Raw genomic sequence first — 19,239 nt, forward strand, 5'->3', positions numbered from 1 at the left:
ACCCAAACCAACCGACCGCCCACCCCCTCTTCCTCCACCACGACCGCGCTCTCCAAAATGGAAACCCGCCAGATGCGGTCCGTGCGCGACACATTACACTCGACACGTCCAATCAGTTGGACGTTTTTTTTTTTTCGAACGGGCTCAATCGCTGCTGTGCTCTTTCGTGTTTCCGACTCTTTAAGTGCAACTTGCGTGTGTTTGTGTGTGAGTGAAAACTCCGTCAAAAACTGGCAGGTTGGCGAAAACATGATCGCACGTAACGCACATCGCGCGCACAGCGTTCTAGCAGGATGTTATTCCAAGCCTGGAACATTATTAAGTGAAAACAAGCCACATTTGTGTCTTGTTGCATAATCATACTTACATCTCAACACCCTGCTGCTGCAGCAGCAGCAGCAGCACATTTTTCTCCCGCTCTTTCTCCCTATATGGACTCACCGTGCCCTAGACTTCTCTTCAAGAAGTTCGGCCTTCGTGGTGAAATTTCCGGGTGAACCTAAAATGCTCTCGACTGGAGGGCAGAAGTCCCAGCAGATGTTTGAGCTCTTTTTTTTTTTTAACCACTGTTGCTGTCAAATATTTTACAAATCTATTATTCCATCAATTATTTCATTGAATAAGCAAATAATGGGAGAATTTGCAAATGTTACTCCAAAATCTTTTTTTTTTCCACAATTAGTTTTTACTTGAGATATTTTTATTTTTTGAAGCCTTCCGCTGACTCCGACGCAAAAGGTTTCACCGGACCATGACTTGTATTCAGCAGCAATTGATTTGGGGTTATTCAGAAGTACTTGAAAAGATGGCAGCTTTGTTTTCCGGTTGAACGCAATTGCGTGATGGCAAAGGCAACCACGTCGCCATTTATAAGCAGCTGTGTTGTGCAACCATGTCCTCTCAGTTGTTTACTTTTACTTCCACTCTCCCGAAATGTTTATACGTATTTTTTTTTTAATCAAGTTGTACAGATTACAATTTACCTCATAGATGTTTTTGGAAAAAAAAGTTTGAAAATAATTTCTCTTTGTCTCATTTTTGGACATCACAATAACCTGCCATTTGAACCGGGGTGTGTAGACTTTTTATATCCACTCGAGCATGCCTTCACCTCCTATGTGCGCTAATTGTGTTAGCGGAAATCAATACATGAGCTAACTACATCGAAATGTTCTTGTTCTTGATTGTATGAATACGGGGTGTCCTTTTTTTTGGGGGGGGGGGCTTGAGCACTTGCCCCCCAAAAATGTGTGCATGTGCCTGCTCAGCACCATCGAAAATGGATGGATGGGTATTGTGCCTTTTTCGGACTTCATTTTGTCCTTTTATGCCCCTTTTTTTCTGGAAAGTGTGACTTCTTATAATAGTCTCCATTTGTGTTCTAGATAAGTGTGTGAACATCACATGTTCATGCTCTCACATGATCAATGATGAACAAGACACACACACACACACACACACACACACATACACACACACACAGTACCGAAGCTGAATCTCTTGAGGGCCCCACCCGGATGTAGGTGCCGTATGATCCTGATTCAGAATGAAAATGCTAATTAGTTTCATCAATATGGTGCTGATATTTATGAATTCCAGTTTTTCGTTGTCAGGAAAACATCTGTATTTGGATTGCACTATTTTTTGGCAACGAAAATGTAAATAGGTTTCCTGAGCAAAATAAAGCTTCTTCAACTCTGAAAGCATAAGCACGAAATAATAATCAAAGAAAATGGCTTCAAGGATTGCTAATTGACAACGTGAGTGAACGTGCCTTTCCTGAGTGCAATCAGCAAGTACAGTAAGCGGATGTTGATCCCTTTGGAGGCTGAACTTCTCTTCAATATTTGCTCTCCTTTGTTCTCTCCGCACGACTCTAGTACGGAAGAGGATTAGGGCCAATTAAGAAAAACAAAAGACAAATTTGGCAAAATTCTCTCTTTTATCTCAGAATTCTGACTTTAGATCAAACCACGGCTTTAAAGTCAATATTCTGGATAAATATAATATATTCTAAACTTGTTTTTTTTTTTCTTCATTGGCCCTAATCATCTTCCGTACGATTCGCTCTCATCAGGACAGCGTGAGGTTTTTTTTTTTTTCCGGGTGGACCCGGCTCGATATTTAGGGCGCTTCATGAAGGCGCCCCCTGGTGGTCGGCTGACCACTGCGTGAAACACGGAGCATGAGATATTTGAAATAACTCTTCCGCCTCGGAACATGGCGTGAAGTGGAGCAAATTGTGCAACGGAAGCTTTTATAACACGCGCTCGGCAACTGTGACCTCGGCACACCGACTACTTCCTACTCCCACACGCGCGCGCGCGCGCACACACACACACACACACACACACACACACACACACACACACACACACACACACACAGCTGCTAGTGTTGCCACCTCCCACTCACACACTCACATCGACATTTCTCAAACAAAAATATCCAGCCGTGTAGTCCGACTTCCTACCTGTGCCGTGTACAGTCTTGAGTCGTCAAGTGTGTGTACGTGTGCGCGCCCGCGCAAGTGTACGCTCATTCCGAGTTCAGATGAAGTTCATTCGATTCATCCCGCACCCGCTCAAGTCTTCCTTTTTTCTTCGTCTTTTTGTTTTTCTTCCTCTCTGGTGTCATTTGTGTCTCTTTGTTGCGGCTCTCCTGTGGCATGCGTTTCCACGGTAACACATTCTGATTGATAGACGGGCGTTGAAACAAAATATGGCTTCGTGTGATTTATTAATGACTGTTTTTTTTTGGGGGGGGGCGGGGGGTTACGTAACATTTGGGTTCATTCGGGGTATGTTTGCCATCATCGCGGTGGTGAAGTGGAAGGATTTTGAAACTGAAGTCCCCACAAAATAATTTGCAATGAATCATTATTCCTTAACATACCAAGCAGAACAGTGACTTTGACACCAATGTATTTTTGTGTTTGTGACGACGACGACAAAAACAAGATTTCGCCTTTTGATGACAGCAACATAATATAGATTACATTCAAGGCACCACTGAGAAACGTGCCGTCATTGAAGCTGACTCAGAAAATGGCTTGAGTTCAACACTGGTGGCTTTTTTTTTTTTTACATGCGTTTGGTATTCAATCACTCCATCAACGGTGTCATCGGTTTGTCACGATCAAGACACACACGCACTGCTACCTGCCTCTGTTTGCACCATACACATTTTATTCTCTTTTTGTAGTGTCGGCCTCAACTTCCAACGTGTTCATATCTAGCGCTCCCATAAAGGTGGCAGACTGAGATTCACCGCTTAATTACCTTGGTCTCAAGAATTATGCTGATCTCAAATCCAAAGCGATGCAACACTGCCATCTACGGGCTTCTTTTTGTCATAGCAGTGGTTTCCAAATCTGAATTTGACAGACAAACTGGCGAGTACAGTACAGTAATCCCTCGTTTATCGCGGTCAATGGGATCAAAACCACCCGCGATAAACGAAAATCCGCGAAGTCGCGTCCAATTAACATAAACAGGTATTAAAATTTATTTATTTATTTTTTTGGAAAAAATCCGCGATGCACTGAACCCGCGATAAACGAACCGCGAAGTAGCGAGGGATCACTGTACTTCCTTTGCGCCTACCTGTTAAATCAAGATTTTTTTTTTTTTAATCTTTTGCAACTTACTTTTACGAATCAAATCTGAATTTGTTTGTTTGTTTTCTTTTTCTCAATTACGTGCAAATTTTTCAGGCAATTGCTGTGGATATTTTGGGATGTGCCGCGTTAGTTTCATTGGATTGGTGTTAGGATTAAAAGAAAAAAAAAAGGTGATGAAGCTCCTCTCTCCTGCAGCCAGTTTGCAACTCCCATACTTGGACACTCTGGCACTTTCTTTTGTGAAAGTGACGCCATTCAAAAGCACATTTGGCCTATTTGAGGCCAGGCCGGCGCCTGCTTGGCAGACTGTCATGATGAGCGTCTTCCTCCTGCCAACCATGTTTTGATTTTCCTCTCCAGGAGGAGACGTTCCCCTCAAAGACCAAGTGGCCACAGGCACAATTCTGCAGCCACAAGAGGAGGGGAAAAAAAAAAGGGAAAAAAAGCACACGTTGTTCGGACAAAGATGGCCTGAAGTATAATGCGTCGGATTCGGCCCTCAAAGAAGGGTGACGTGTTGTTGATGAGCATTCACATGTTTCCTTTTTGTCAACTTGCTTTGAGATATGAGTGAGGCGGTTTTCAAGAGACAATCCGTCGTGGCGCCATTTTTCTGCTTTGACTGAACATTACACGTTGGGCCTTCCGTTTGCAGCCAGTGCAAGTCTAGCACAAAGTGCAATCTAACTGTGCGCATGGACGGAGTTCTCTTGCTCTTGGTATTTTGGTAAACGGGCTTAGGTCGAAAGAGCCGTTTGCGCCGTTGTGGGTGGGAACACAGCCGACTTGTTTGCCATCCACTGGAATCTGCTCCCCTCTTCCCTTTCACCCTGGGGAACCCACGGGGTCTAATTTGGCCCCTATAAATTCTGCTGCTCAAATGCTACCCTTAAATCCCAAAGCGTCAAATTTGGCCCGAATCCTCAAATTAGGATTAAAGCATTAAATATTTGGAAAAACATATATTTTGGTGTTCAGTGAACATATAGCAGTCATTTAATGTATATTTTATCATTTTCCAAAGAAGAAAAGTGTTCTTGGGTTCTCCAGGATTAAATTCAAATTCAGTAGAGGCACACAGTCTTGAAGAAGTCCATGCTGGAGATTGGCATGTTTATCAGGAACTGAAAGAAGATCTTCACTTGCGGATGATGTAAAGTTGGTTACTGTGCAGTGGAGACTGTTTTCCTCTCCCCGATCGTGTGTCAATGTGTGTCAGGGAGTGACTGTTGTCATATTTATGGGTGAAATACAATGACATCCACCACGCAGCTCAGAATCTGTCTGACTGCCAATTGTGTTACGACACCTGCGCCACAACTTAGACCCGCTTTTTGCCTGTCTAAATTCTCGTCTTTCTGTCACCAAATTGTCAGGGGTGCCAGAGGCGTGAAACCCGAACGCCCCAGCGCGAAAATGAAGATGTGCCACTTTTGACACCAAGCGCAGTGTGTGTGTGTGTGTGTGTGTGTGTGTGTGTGTGTGTGTGTGTGTGTGTGTGTGTGTGTGTGTGTGTGTGTGTGTATCATGGAAGCAAATGGAGCAAATTTTGACCTGACTTGACATTTCTATCACGACAATGTGCTTTTGTGTGCCACATGATGATTAGTGAGTTAGTCACGCGCATGCGCACACGCACTCTAAGATGAACAAACTGGAACATGAAGTGGAACAATAAGTGATTCCCAGTCCGGGCCAAAGAGAGGCGATGCCAGAATGTGATGCCAGACGCCCTCCGACGCTCCCCGCTGGCTCGTGCCATCGCCGCCCCCCCCCCACCCCCTTTGTCGTTTAACGATGTTAATCAGTGAATGGAAAGCATTAGTAACGCCTTTTAATCATTTAAACGGTGTCTGACCACATAAGTGCGACAACACACTCAGAAAGACGAATGTGTGTGTGTGTGTGTGTGTCACATGAATCTTATCCCGAGTGGTGCATTTTGGAGACCATTCATTTCCTTTCTTTGTTCTCAATTGTGAGCAGCAGCGAACCAACCATGTACACACGTAGCCAAGAGAAACCAAAAGACGGTCAGCAATCAATGGATACAATTTCTAGGAACATGGAGCAATTGGGTGCCACTAACTGGGCGACCAGTCTCGTATTGATTGATATGTTTCCCTGACATTAACAACCATTCCATCGTTTGTCCTCACGAGCCCTGCCAATGACTGGCGACCACTCCAGGTTCTCCTTTCACCTCTCGACAATGCCACACAAAAACAGTTTCAATTTTTCCGTCTTTGGAATTCCACACATTCCAGTTGGTATGTGGCACCCTGATGTGCCGATTTGAAAATAACTGACTGCAAAGATGACTATCATTCATTTACAGTTGCAAGAAAATGTGAACCCTTCGGAATGACCTGGATTTCTGCAAACATTGGTCATAAAATGTGTTCTGATTTTCATCTCAGTTGCAACAATAGACAGACAACAGTCCACTTTAACTAATACAACACAAACAATTATATGTTTTCATGTTTTTTGTATTAAAACAATGTAAACATTCACAATGCGGAGTGGAAAAAATATATCAACCTTGAGGCTAATGAGCTAATTGGCGTCAAGCAACCTGGAGTCCAATCATTGAGATAAGATTGAAGGTGTTGGGTAAAGCTGCCCTGCCCTATAAAGAAGACCTGCAATTCAGGATTGTTGACATGCATAAAGCTGGCACGGGCCACAAAAGTATCTCGAAAAGCATTGATGTCCATCAGTCCACTGTGAGACAAATTGTCTATAAATGGAAAATGTTCCACACTGTTGCTACTCTAGCTGGGAATGGTTGTCCTGTAAAGATGACTGAAAGAGCACAGCACAGAATGCTCAGAGAGGTGAAGAAGAATCCTAGAGTGTCAGCTAAAGACTGACAAAAATCTCTGGCGCATGGCAACATCGCTGTGGACGAATCTACAATATGCTAAATACTGAACAAGAATGGAGTTCATGGGGGGACACCACAGAGGAAGCCACCGCTGTCCAAAAATAACATTGCTGCACATTTGCAAAAGATCACCTCTTTCCCGGTTGCGGTGGTTTCTTCCTACAAATTCCCCCCTTTAATTCTGAACGCAGTTGACATGAAATGCCATAAGCTAGAATCCTAATGGGGAGTGCCATCACCGTCAATTGCCGTCATGTCTCAAAAGTGCCACCATTGCAAACCACTTGTAATTGATCAAAGTGTTTGTTGCATTCAATACATCAGGAAGCGTGTCACAAAAAATGATAGATTATTTAAATGTAGACATAGAGGTGATGATGTAATGTACGCACATACACAAACACATGGTATGCCTGCAGGCACACACACTACCAAATACTACTACTACTACTACTACTAAATAGCGTGCAAATTGTTTGTAAATTTTGTCAAATGTCAAATTTTTTTCATTGTAAATATGTTGCACGTATACATTGTTCTTGTTGGTATTTTATCGAAGAAAAGGACTGCCGAGATGTTTGAGAAAAAGTATTAGCATGGGTGATTTAGGTGAAATCAATTTCACTGCAGACTGCTAAAAATTGAATGAGGTCAAAACACAACTTATTTTGTTTGGTAATTTATCTGTTGACTTCGGCATAAAAGGCGATATTCTGTGAGCCTTGAACGATCATTCAGAAGGATCTAGATTGTGGGACACTCTCTTCTTTTCATAATGGCTGGGATGGAAAGAGTTCAAGTTGCTCGTTTGTCGGAGTTTGATTGGCCTAAAAGCTCTTAATTCGACCTGCTGATTTGTGCTTTGTTAGAACATCTTTCTGTGACGCATCCTTTGTCATTGTTATCGAAATATGTACTGCGGTGTCAGCTTTCTCTCGTGTGTGTGTGTGTGGGGGGGGGGACACGCACACACACAAAAACACACACACGCTTGCAATGATCCTCCCGCGTCACTTCCTCTGAGCTATTTATATATCGGTCTTTGTGTCTTTTTAGGAACAGCGTGGGTATACTGTGCACTAGTGAGTCACCGAGTGGAGGGAGGGTGGGCAGGCAGGTGGGCGGGCCAAGTGGCGGACCAAGAAAAAGCACGGATGGATGTGGAAGAATTATTTTTTTTTTTAAATCAAATAAACCAAAGCCGCACGCTCACATTTGCAGGGAGTTTGCTGTTGACAATGTTGTGAGTCTTTTGCTGCGTTGTCTTGTGACATGAAATGCGGATGAAACTCATCAAGTTGCTTTTGTTGCGTTGCAGGTGTGACCGAGCGTTTTAGGGGCAGACGCGGATCCTCATCGACAAGCACTTTGAAAAGTTAGTATTAATGATTGCGGGGAGCTGCCACCTTCTTTGGAGGTTCCCTGTTCGAAATTCACCGTTGTAGAACCAACGGCATTCACTGAAAAACTCAGTTGGGCACATTTTTCTGTGCCCTTTCTGTGCCCTAAAATGTCACAAGAAGGCGCTAAAGCCTTGTATCATAAGAAAGTCGTAATTGGTGTCAAGTAAAACTGCAGAGGTGATACAGAGGTGACTGCATGAACACCATTTTTATATCAGCCATAGCTTTGGCCTGTCTTATAGAAGTTCATCCTTCCACTTCAACCTAGTTCCTTGGTAACAAGATGCCACAAGATGACGGGAGAATTAGACAGGGCTTTTATGCCATCTTGTGGTATATTAGGGCATTTCAGAAAGAGTGAAAAAGCAAGTGATCTGACTCAATTTCATGTGAATAGCGAGGGTTTGCTGTACATTCTTTCAATATGGTAGGGACAACATTTTTCACACTTGTTCTTTTTCTGTCCCCGCCCCAGATCAGCTGTAGAAGTGTCTTCCTTCAAATGAACTGGACAGAAAATAAAAAAGAAGAAATGGGAAGAGATGTCTGATGTTATGTTCTAAAGTTCACACTTATTGTTTTACACTTCCTGTTCCATTTGTTCTGCAATGGCCACCGTCAAAAGTTGGGTTAACATGGCCAACAGCATTGGGACTCGGTAAGCCTCCAGGAGTCGTGTGCCCGTTGCCCTTCTCCTGCCTCCTTCCCGCATCTCACAAATGGACGCTCGTGAGTTTGCTGCCGGTGGCGGCGGCGGCAGACAGCAGTGCCCAAACAAGGACGCCGCCAAGGATAAGATGCCTCTCCAAAGGAAATGGGCGTCCGAGCCCTCCGCCACCGCCAAGCGAAGCACTTTTGCTGATCCGACAGCGAGACACCGTGAGAGTTTACCGTGCGATGCCAACGTGGCATTAGCACCCCAACACAATTACGTCATCACCGGGAATTCTGGGAAGCTGCTATCTGGACCTTCGTTGGTCGGGGCAATAGGAGGCCCGCCATCATCTCAAGACCCTCAGGGACCCTTGGCTCAGGGATTTCCGGGGGGGTACTCCTACCAGCTGGGTCAACCGTACCCTCAGCATCCACAGACTGAACGCTTCCACTCGGGAGCCAAGCCCCAACCAGGACTAGAGGCACACGCCTGGCCTTTTGCCGGACAGTTGCCATCAGACGAACTGTGCCCAGTGGGACACCCGGGACACACTCACTCCCTAGGAGCCGCAGTGGGGGCAGGGAGGTTCCCCCGGCAAAAATCTCCAAGTTTACCAAGCTCCTTTGGACCGTATTCCCAGACGGGCCCTGACCCAGGAGATGAGTGTTATGGCAAAAAGGAGCAAAAACCCAAAAAACCTGGAAAGTACATTTGTTACTACTGCGGCCGAGCCTGCGCCAAGCCCAGCGTCCTGAAGAAGCACATTCGCTCGCACACCGGCGAGAGGCCGTACCCTTGTGTGCCCTGCGGTTTTTCCTTCAAAACTAAGAGTAACCTTTACAAGCATCGCAAATCTCATGCTCACGCTATCAAGGCCGGACTAGTGCCCTTTTCGGACCTGGCCGTTTCCCGTGGCGGCGACATGGATCAGGGCTCCCCCGGGGGTGAAGCCGAAGTCCACTCCGATGGCGAGCAAAGCACCGATACGGATGAGGAAGGAGTGGAAGGAGCCACCATACTGACAGACAAAGACAGCTCCATCACGCAGATCTCCTTTGAAGCTGACAAGACGACAGGTAATCGGGACTAGTTATGTCTTTGGCGATTTTCAGTCATCCTGGTTATGGTAATCCACGTAGGTTGAATGGAAGCATTTGTACTGTTTTACGTTCTGAATCTGTTCAAGCATATTCGGTTCTGGCATAGACAGTGTTGCTGGTCTTCAGTCCCATTCTCATTAATGAAATACATGATCTCGTGCCTATCTGTCACTGTGTGTAGGTGGTGCAGAACCAGCATATGCAGACTCAGCTGAAGAGCTTCCTGCGGGCTCCATCAAAGTGCCTATCTTGATTGTTCCCAAGTCCAGAGGGACGGAGTGTCCATCCTTTCAGGAAATAAAAGGTTCCCACCACATGTTGACGTCGCTTGCCAGTAGAAGAGGGCGTTCACTGGATGACGCCCCTTCAGTCAAACCACGTTTGGCTCAGAAACTGAACGACAAGAAAGGCCTGGATTCCAATTGCACTGCAACGCAATCCCTAAACCACCTCAGTCCTCACAGCAAAGGCAGCACAGACTCAGGCTACTTTTCACGTTCTGAGAGCGCAGACCAGCAGATCAGCCCTCCAAATACGAATGTTAAAACATATGAGGAGATCATGTTTGGTCGGACTTGGTACTACCGACCCAACTCCAGATCCCGGCAATTTGTCACAGTGGCAAATATCTCTGAGGATCATATCTGTTTACGAGGGGATGTGGGAATGTCCAGAGATCCCAAACTTTATCCAACCGGACCCAGTCAGAGCAGTGCAGGACTTCTGGAACCTCCTTCAGATTCAGGGCCTCTTATCAGGAGCAACTCCATGCCAACATCTTCTCCTCCGAATCTCAGTGTCCCCCCGGGGATTCGAGGCAGCCATTCCTTTGACGAGATGATGATGTCAGATGATGTTTTTTACCAGCCGGGACTTCGTCGACTCCAAAGACAAGCGGCTGTTGAACTTTTAGCCCATGAAGCCCACACAGGAGACGCGGAGGGCTCTGGACACGTGGCCAAGAATTTCACTTCATCTCTCTCGAAGAAGCTCAGTGAACGCACTTCAGGAACTGCAGAGCCCATTGGCTATAGCCCATATGGTACGAAAGTTAGCATGTCAGAAATAGCCACCAGAAAAAGGCGAAAGGAGAAGAGTGTTGGGGATGAGGAGGACAGTCCTGATCACTGCGACAGTAGCTGCAGTGGTTCAGTCGAGATGTCAGGAGACTATGTTAGTTTGGATGGGTCCAGAGGCACCCCGACAGGCAAGGGTTCTCTTCAGAGTGCTCACAGCCAGTCAGACAGTTTCGATACCTGTCCAAGCATGTGCTCTGAGGACATAGCTCTGTTTACCGACTCAGAATGCAGGAAAGCAGCCGGAAATGTCATATCAGTCATCCAGCACACCAACTCCCTCAGCCGGCCAAATTCCTTTGAAAAGTCAGAGTCATTTGAGCAGTCAGGATATCATCCTTCAGCCCTGTCCAGCCAGTATTCGGAACAGTCTGACTCAGATATCTTTGAAGATGCTTTGAGTCCAGAGTCGGCCCTACTGAGAACCGAGAGTATGGATCAGCAGCCGCAGAGCGACAGTGACTTGGCCTCCCTCTCGTCTTCATCGGCAGCAGCTTCACCTGGACAGCCTTACTCCATCCCGCACAAACTAGTCCGCCAGCCCAACATCCAAGTTCCCGAGATCAGGGTAACGGATGAAAAAGACTCAGAATCTCCAATGGACAAGGAGTTGGAGAAGCATCCGACGCATGTAGAGGAGTTCCAACTGCCACAGAGGAGTGACACCCTCTCCCAGATGCCCTCGGAGAAGCTTCCGCCTAAAAAGAAGAGGCTGCGTCTTGCAGACATGGATCATTCGTCTGGAGAGTCCAGTTTTGAGTCCACTTGCACCAGCCTGTCTCGCAGCCCGAGTCAGGAGAGCAATCTGTCACACTCTTCTTCCCTCTCAATGTCTTTTGACAGAGATGAAGGCTTCAAGACAGCATCACCCACTAAACAGGTACCACATCGTGAAGACTAGTAAGTTCAAGACACTGGTCCAAAGCCATTGATTAATTAACACATTTGTTTTTGCACTGAACCTACAGGAGGACGCAGTCTCTGGTGGAGGAGCCAAACCATCTGAATTTCTGACGGTGCCCGGCAGTGGTCATTCCAGCCACCAGCAGCACAGGGAAATGAGGAGGTCCTCGTCGGAACAAGCGCCACACACACTTCCCTCAGAGGTACCTGAAATGCGCAGCAAGTCTTTCGACTACGGAAGCTTATCGTCATCCAGAGAGGGGGAGCTGTACACCAGTGCCTCCGCCATGAAGGAACGTCGCCGTGGATTTCTTGTCCGACAGGTATCGGAAATATCATTCTTGGTGACTTATAGTAGTACCTTGACTTATGAGTTTCATTGGTTGCTCCTAACTCAATTTATTCATAAAAGCAACAGCTCGGAAAAATTTGGGGCACCCGAGTCCAAGTACTACTGTGCTTTGATAAACCAAGAGCTCAGTTGCTCATCCACTTGACATCTTATCATCTACAGGCCTCCTTGAGTGTTTATCCAGAGGCAGTAGTCCAAGAACCAGGAGGATCCGAGCTGTCAGTCAAACAGGAGAGTGTGGAGCAAGGGGTGTGGCTTGGCCTGACAGGACCCCCACAGAGAAGCAACAATTTAGGCAGCAGAACCCAAAGAGGTGGCAATATAGTTGTCGGTAAGTTGTAGAAATCTCATTCGACTGTAGGGTCCTCACAGTAATGTGGATGTTTGTCACACACGCAAGTCCTGAGTAAGTCTTAAATCTTAACCTTCAAGTTTCTCGCAACTCCCAAGTTACTGTGGCAAAAATTAAACAAGTCCCCATGGTTGCCAAGCTTGTAAAAATGAAATTTTCTTTCATGGACAAAACTAATAACACACCGACTATCTTGAAAAGGCAGCTTTTCAAATGTTCAAAAGTTACACCAAGTCGATCAAAATTTTAGCCGAGCAAGACCAAAGTCCTAAAATTGGCAACCAATCCTGACTCAAGTCATGTGACTTGAGTTGAGTGATTCTGTCATAGTAACACATGCTTCCATTCCCCTCAGGTGTTGGAGGTCACCAGCAGCATGACCTCCAGCAGAGTATCAGTGAGGACAGTCTGCAGGATGAACCTCACTGCGGCAGGTAAGAGCTTCCAGAGGAGACTGCGTGTTCTTTTTAAAACAAAATTTTTTGTTGATCAAAAATATATTTCCTTTGTATCAGGTCTCTGCAGCATCGCCTCCAGACCCAAGGATCCTCATCCGAGGGAGAACACTCGGGTCATGAGATAAAAAGGGAAGTCGTCCAACAGCATCCGAATGCTCCTCCGTTCCTTTCTTATCAGCAGCCGGCTCTGTTCTGGAGTCATGAGGTCAGTCAGGCTTCTAGACAACGGCTGACCCTCCAGGCCCAGCAACAACTCCAGAAGCTCCACAGCCGATCTCCGAATAGTTTGTCTGGGCAAACAGCACTCCATAAAGAGCTGCTCCAAGATCAGCCACCACCCAGTGGAAATTCAGACACTTCAAGTTTTCCAATGATCCCTGCCATATTCCAAGAGCAAAACCTGGCCTCTCTCTCATCTAAGTCGATGGCCAACAGCACCGCCGGGACACTCCAGCAGATCCAACCCATCTTTGCCACACAGAACCTGGGCTCCCACATCTCTCTCCCTTTATTGGTTCCTGTACGCATCCAAACTAACGTGCCATCGTACGGCAGCGTGATGTATACCAGCGTTAGCCAGCTGGTAGCTCACAGTCAGAGGAGAGGGTTAGTCGGACAAAGTAGAGCCAATATCCGCGACGTGTCTTCACCGAATGGCGCTGTGAGAGTCAGTGAAACACCTCCAGGGCTTGGAGGAGATCCAATTGGAGCAGGACTCAACCTATCTCACTTCCTGGGACAGACAGATGGAACAACGTTACACTCCCCTCACTTGAAGTCTTCACCTTGTGGCCCCAACACGGGAATCCCTCTGTCGCTGACGTCGGGTACCATATCCACCACGGATGCCTCCGGGTCTGGCATCGGAGGCGGCAAGAGAATGCTTTCCCCCTGTAGTTCCTTGGAGCGCTTCATTGAGACCAAGCAACAGAAGAGGGTTAAGGAGGAAAGGATGTTTGGGCTGATGGTTAAAGAGTTGAGTGCTGTCGAGCTGAGCGGCACCGACGGCAGCACTAAGCTTGAGGAGGGACCCGGTTCTGAGGATTGTGAGAGGATGTCCTCTTCTCCTCCCTTGGAAGACTTCCCTGTTCCCAAAAAGATCCCGGTTCCCATCCGTTCTTCCGCCCATCACCGGACTGATGTTTCCCGGCCGGAAAGTTTCACTCCTCCTCTCCAGATCATCACTGACTCCTCACCGGTGTCATGTGGCCGAGATTCTCCTGTGGAGCTTGATGTGGATGAGCACCGCGCCAGCCCCGAGTCCATGATCTCGTCCATCGATGCAGAAGACGCCACCAAGCTGCCTGCGGCCAGTCAAGTCCCAGGAAACGTCATGGCCCACCAAAGTCCAGGAGTTTCCAGAGTAACGGGACAGACTCTGCTGCTCACTGAGGTGTCCAATGCCCAGCACTTTATCCAGTTTGCGAGCCTGCGCACCAACAGCAGGGTCAGCTGGTGTTTCCTCAACTACACGAAGCCCAACAGCACTCAGGCTGACCCACGGAGCTCTATCTACAGTTCCTGGTGTGTCAGCTCCTACAACCCCAACCCTCTGAATCTCAGCACGAAGGCTGCGCTGGCCTTGCTGATGTCCAAACAGCGGAGGAACATCGACCTCCTGTATACTACGGCGGCCATGGCGCCACCAAGTTCAGGCAAGCTGGTGTCGTCTGCTGCCTGGAAGCTCAGGTTTGATCAGGTATGTTCCAATTTCAAATTCAGCTATCGAGTGAGACGAATCGAGAATGACACACTTTCCATCTGCAGCTGAAACCAGAGCTGATGCCGGTTGACATCAGCCATTTTGGAAGGAAGATGAAGGATGTGGCGTTGTGGGAGCGTCCGAAGGAGGAGCGTGTGGAGAAGGACGTGTCGGTCAAACGGTCTGCCACCGAGCCAACTCGCATCAAGATCTTCGAAGGAGGGTGCGTTCAACACCTCAATCAAATCACTCTCATTCACTCAAGTTCAAATTTATTGTGATGAATTTAAAATGAAATATCAAAATGTAGCATGGCGACCAAGTCTGGAGTTCACCTCCAGCTATCCTCCTAATTCCAAACACATGCACATTAGCTTCATTGGCGCCTCTTATTTGTCCGACACCACCCCATCTCTCACTCAAAGTCGGCTTGGATTGGCTAGTGATGATAATGGGAATGGATGGACGGATGATGGACAGACGGATAGGAAAAGATCAGGAAGTGATCCGAAACCCCAAATCAAAAAGCAAAAAAGCTGACTTGTGAGTGAACTTGAAAGACATCTGTTTAAAGCGAGCTATTCACTTTTCCAGCTCGACAAGAGTCTTTTACAGCTTGTTCTTTGTGTCCGTGTGAGTCAGCCAGAAAGAAGTCTGTTAAAGATATCACAAGGACAAAAACACTCAAAATGACAGCTGGCTAGCTATTGTTCTTTTACTCTCAAGCTTTTTCTCACAAGCGTGTTCGCATTCGCATTGGGAGCATTCTGCCATTTTCACTGGGGTCCTCGGTTTATGACGGCGATCCGTTCCCATGGCAGCGATGTAACTCTTATTTTCACACGTTTAAAACTGAGCGTGACTTACTGTACTGTGTGACTACGTATTCATATACTTTAGTCTCCAGTCTGTTTGAAGAAATAAGTTGACCTCAACCTAGCGAGTCACAAACTAATGCTAACATATGTTTTGCTAGCCACTGCATTAGCACTTTCATCAAACAAGCATCAGTTTGAGCAGTCTGATGGCGTTTTGGCGAAGTTGTCATCACCACGACTCGAGTCCACAATTCTCCATGAGTCACGACTTGCTATTCTGCTTTTAAGGTGTGATTCTCAACTGGTGGATCAGAACCCACAAGTGGGTCACAGACGGGTAGTAAAAAATATTACAGGCGGTTCCTCATTTTAGGATGGTGCCGACGTGAAATTTCAAGGTTACTTACAACACACAATGAACTAGTTTGCTGTATTATAACACTATATTTCCATTTTTTTTCCATTGGATTGTTTTATGCTTTATGTTTTTATACAAGTGCTAATTTTGACTTGACAGCCATTAGCATAGGTTAGTGACAAACATACAAATTGGGGCTACGTTGCCACAGTAGAAGCTGTCGTGAACTGAAGACCCCTGGAAAGCAAATCGTCAATCTACATCCGAGGTCGGGCTTGCCTTTTTTTTTTTTTAAATGACATTGTTTTGACGGAAGGAAATATGAAACATTCCATCAGCAACGAGATCAGCACACAGTCAAATTATTCTCGTTCATGCCCAAAAGATGCTTGTGGGTAGCAAAGACGCAAACAAAGTAACTCAAGAAGCGAGTGTTAAAAAGGACGTTACAGTGGACATTTATCCCGTCGCCAGTTTGGACGCTGGCGTCTTCCTTCATTCTCTAAGTGGACGCAGCTGTGCAAGCGTCATCTCGTTCTTTCCAAACACAACCGGGTCCTGACAGCCGGCGTCACCTGCCGGACGGGAAGTGTCTCCATGAGTCAGGCGCCGTCGGAACATTCTGGATGTTCTCCAGCGTTCCACTTTGACCAACAACAGTCGGAAATTTCCCCTTCTGTGACACGCGTCCTGCTGCTGGAGATCTTGAAATAAGTTTCATGGCCGAAGAAAGAACAGAAAACTTTATCTGCACTCGCCCTCCCAAACGGCCATACACGTTTTCAGATATTCCAGATAACACTCACGTTTCACCAAAACATCTTATTTCATCTGAACGAAGGTCTGCTAGCTTACGGCTAACATCCCCACAATCTTTATTGTTTTGATTTGAGTCGCATTGACCGCATAATGTTTGTGATTCTGTATTTTGATCAGGTGAATCATTTTGTGAGATAAAGTGCACTTTCTCTGAATGTAAGTGACGGTTAGTGTATTCCCTGCACAGGTACAAGTCCAACGAAGACTACGTGTACGTGCGCGGGCGCGGTCGGGGCAAATACATCTGCGAGGAGTGCGGCATTCGCTGCAAGAAACCCAGCATGCTGAAGAAACACATCCGCACGCACACCGACGTGCGGCCCTATGTCTGCAAGTTCTGCAACTTTGCCTTCAAGACCAAAGGTAGCCACTTCAGGTTTTGTCGGACAACATTTAATTTTCCTGAGCGAGCAGTTTTTGTGTAAGAGAAATGAACGGCTTACATCACGCAATGTGCCTTTGTGCAGGGAATCTGACCAAGCACATGAAATCAAAAGCTCACCTGAAAAAGTGTCTGGAGTTGGGCGTGTCCACGTCTACCGTGGATGACGGCGAGGCCGATGATGTCGGTAAGCACAACTTTGCCGTTCGCGAGTCACAAATTGACATTTTGGTGTGGAACCTATCCCCAGCAAATTAGCCAATGTTTTTGAGGAGAGAAATGCCAGCGCACTGGAAGTTGCACAAGTTTAGGCACCTGACACTCCAACTGAGGTTGTAAAAGTAAAGTACAGTATTGGCCCGAATATAAGACGGTGTTGTTTGCATTGAAATAAGACTGAAAAAGTGTGCGTCGTCTGATATTCGGGGTCTAGACATTATACCCATTCACGACGCTAGATGGGGCCAGATATCATCGAAGCGAATGCTAAACTTGACTCCCCAGGCAAAAGTGAACCCCTGTCACGAACAATAAAAATTAAAAATAGCGGTAAGAAAGAAAAGAGAAGAAAATAATAGAAGAGATAACAGAAAATGTAGAACCGTAGCGACAATCTGGAGAAAAGTGGGTCGAAGATCGGCCAGGTTAACCGGCAGCTGAGGAGAAGTTATGATGTAATTTACATTTCAAAAACCAGAAGCCATTCATTTACGAATGTGATTGCACTTTAGTTTACATATTTAAATATTCAGAAATTAAGATTTGAATGAGGCAAAATAACATGCTTTTTCTCTCAAATATATTGTTGTAATCATTTGTTTCAGATGGACTGTAATTATTTTCTGTATAAAAATTAATTTGGTGTTCAAAAAGTCTTTTTTCAAACTTGAGGTTTTTTTTTCAAAAAAGAGGGGGTCGTCTTATAATCAGGGCCGTCTTATATTTGGGCCAATACGTTAAATGTAGAGTAAAGTAAGGATTCTTTGGCCATCATAATTCCCAGTGGTAGTCTTGTTTTTGTTATTTTATAAGTTGACGTGTCCAAAAAGCAAAAAGCAGTGTCAAAGTCACTGTTCACTCTAATGTTTCATCCAGTTTTTGGTCAGAAACTGTTTTTTTTGTTTTTTGTTTTTTTTGGGTAAAACCAACCCATGATCTACTGCTAATAACTGAGGTCTAGAAAAAGTCTGAAGCAACTTTTTTTGGGTGAAAATATTCGGTGGGCCTTGAAAACGGCTGAATATAGGCAACTTGAAACGTTTTAATGGGAATTCCTCGTGTTTTTTTGCTTTTGACAGCAGAGCTTGTTCTCTTTGCCCTGTTGAGAACGGGGGATTACGATACTGAGGCTTCGCTGACACGCTGATAACTTGCTTTTCGCAGACGTCGGCGAGGAAGCCGGCGCGCGACCCAAGGCCCTGGCCGATCATCAGTTTTCCGACGCCGACGACTCGGAAGACGACGGCGATGAGGTGGACGACGAAGACGACGAGGACGACGACTGCGACGGCGACTCCACCCCCAGGACGTCGTCCCGCTCGGCCAGCCCGTACGGCGTCCCCATCGCAGCGGCTGCCTCTCAGCCATCGCCGCCTCTTTTTGGCTACTTCACCACCGTGCCCAGCATCCACATCACGCCGCAGGGGGCGCCGGGACATTCGCAACCCCCCATGGACGAAGACCTCTCACAGGATTTCCCCTCGCCATCTTCCCGCCTCTCCTCCCCCGGGCCCGACTACTCAGGCTGCTCGTCCCCCGTCTCGCCTTGCTCGTCGCCGGCCGCCCGGCAGTACCTCTCGCCGCATGGCGATGGCTCACCCCGCGGCCCGTCACCTCGGCGAGACGCATCACCGCTGCGCCACTTGTCCCCCAAGCGGGACTTGGGGGGTTGTCGGCGTGAGCTGTCCCCCAGGAGGGGGCACCTGTCGCTGCTTGCCCCGCTGCCGGGCCCTACCTCTCCTGGGAAGCGAGACCTGTCGCCGCGAGGACGCCACAAAGCCATGATACGGCCCAACTCGCCTCGACGCGGGCTTCATCAGCACCTCCTCCTGCAGAGGTCAGTCAGACGGATTGTAAACCACTTAACAATCTTACGAAACCCTATTTTTGGGTGTTACAATCACACTTTTTTTTTTTTAAAAAAATGTTGTGCAAAAAACTGGTGGGAATAGTCAGATTTTTTTCAACAAAATGAGGTTGCAACTTTTCCAAGATAAAAAACCTTGTTTGTTGGGTTAAAAAGTCTGACTCTCCGGGAAAAAAATAAAGTCCTATTTTCTGGTGTTCCGGGAATATTAATGCGCGGATTGTAAACCACTTAACAATCTTACGAAACCCTATTTTTGGGTG

General features: G+C 46.6%; 1 protein-coding gene across 2 annotated transcripts in view; it reads left to right on the forward strand.

Annotated features, from left to right (window-relative positions):
- hivep2a (HIVEP zinc finger 2a) overlaps window positions 1-19,239 on the forward strand; it is a 51,644-nt gene that overhangs the window by 28,964 nt on the left and 3,441 nt on the right. For both annotated transcript variants that reach the window (XM_019871452.1, XM_019871453.1), the window contains 11 exons: window positions 7,831-7,887; window positions 8,391-9,646; window positions 9,852-11,626; window positions 11,715-11,972; window positions 12,164-12,332; window positions 12,709-12,787; window positions 12,869-14,510; window positions 14,579-14,736; window positions 16,696-16,871; window positions 16,976-17,077; window positions 18,274-18,946. In XM_019871452.1, the coding sequence (XP_019727011.1) occupies window positions 8,635-9,646; window positions 9,852-11,626; window positions 11,715-11,972; window positions 12,164-12,332; window positions 12,709-12,787; window positions 12,869-14,510; window positions 14,579-14,736; window positions 16,696-16,871; window positions 16,976-17,077; window positions 18,274-18,946 (6,044 nt within the window). In that variant the 5' untranslated portion in view covers window positions 7,831-7,887; window positions 8,391-8,634. The remainder of the gene's footprint in view (window positions 1-7,830; window positions 7,888-8,390; window positions 9,647-9,851; window positions 11,627-11,714; window positions 11,973-12,163; window positions 12,333-12,708; window positions 12,788-12,868; window positions 14,511-14,578; window positions 14,737-16,695; window positions 16,872-16,975; window positions 17,078-18,273; window positions 18,947-19,239) is intronic.

The sequence above is a fragment of the Hippocampus comes genome, unplaced genomic scaffold, assembly GCF_001891065.2.
Source record: "Hippocampus comes isolate QL1 unplaced genomic scaffold, H_comes_QL1_v1.1 scaffold100, whole genome shotgun sequence".
NCBI lineage: Eukaryota > Metazoa > Chordata > Actinopteri > Syngnathiformes > Syngnathidae > Hippocampus > Hippocampus comes.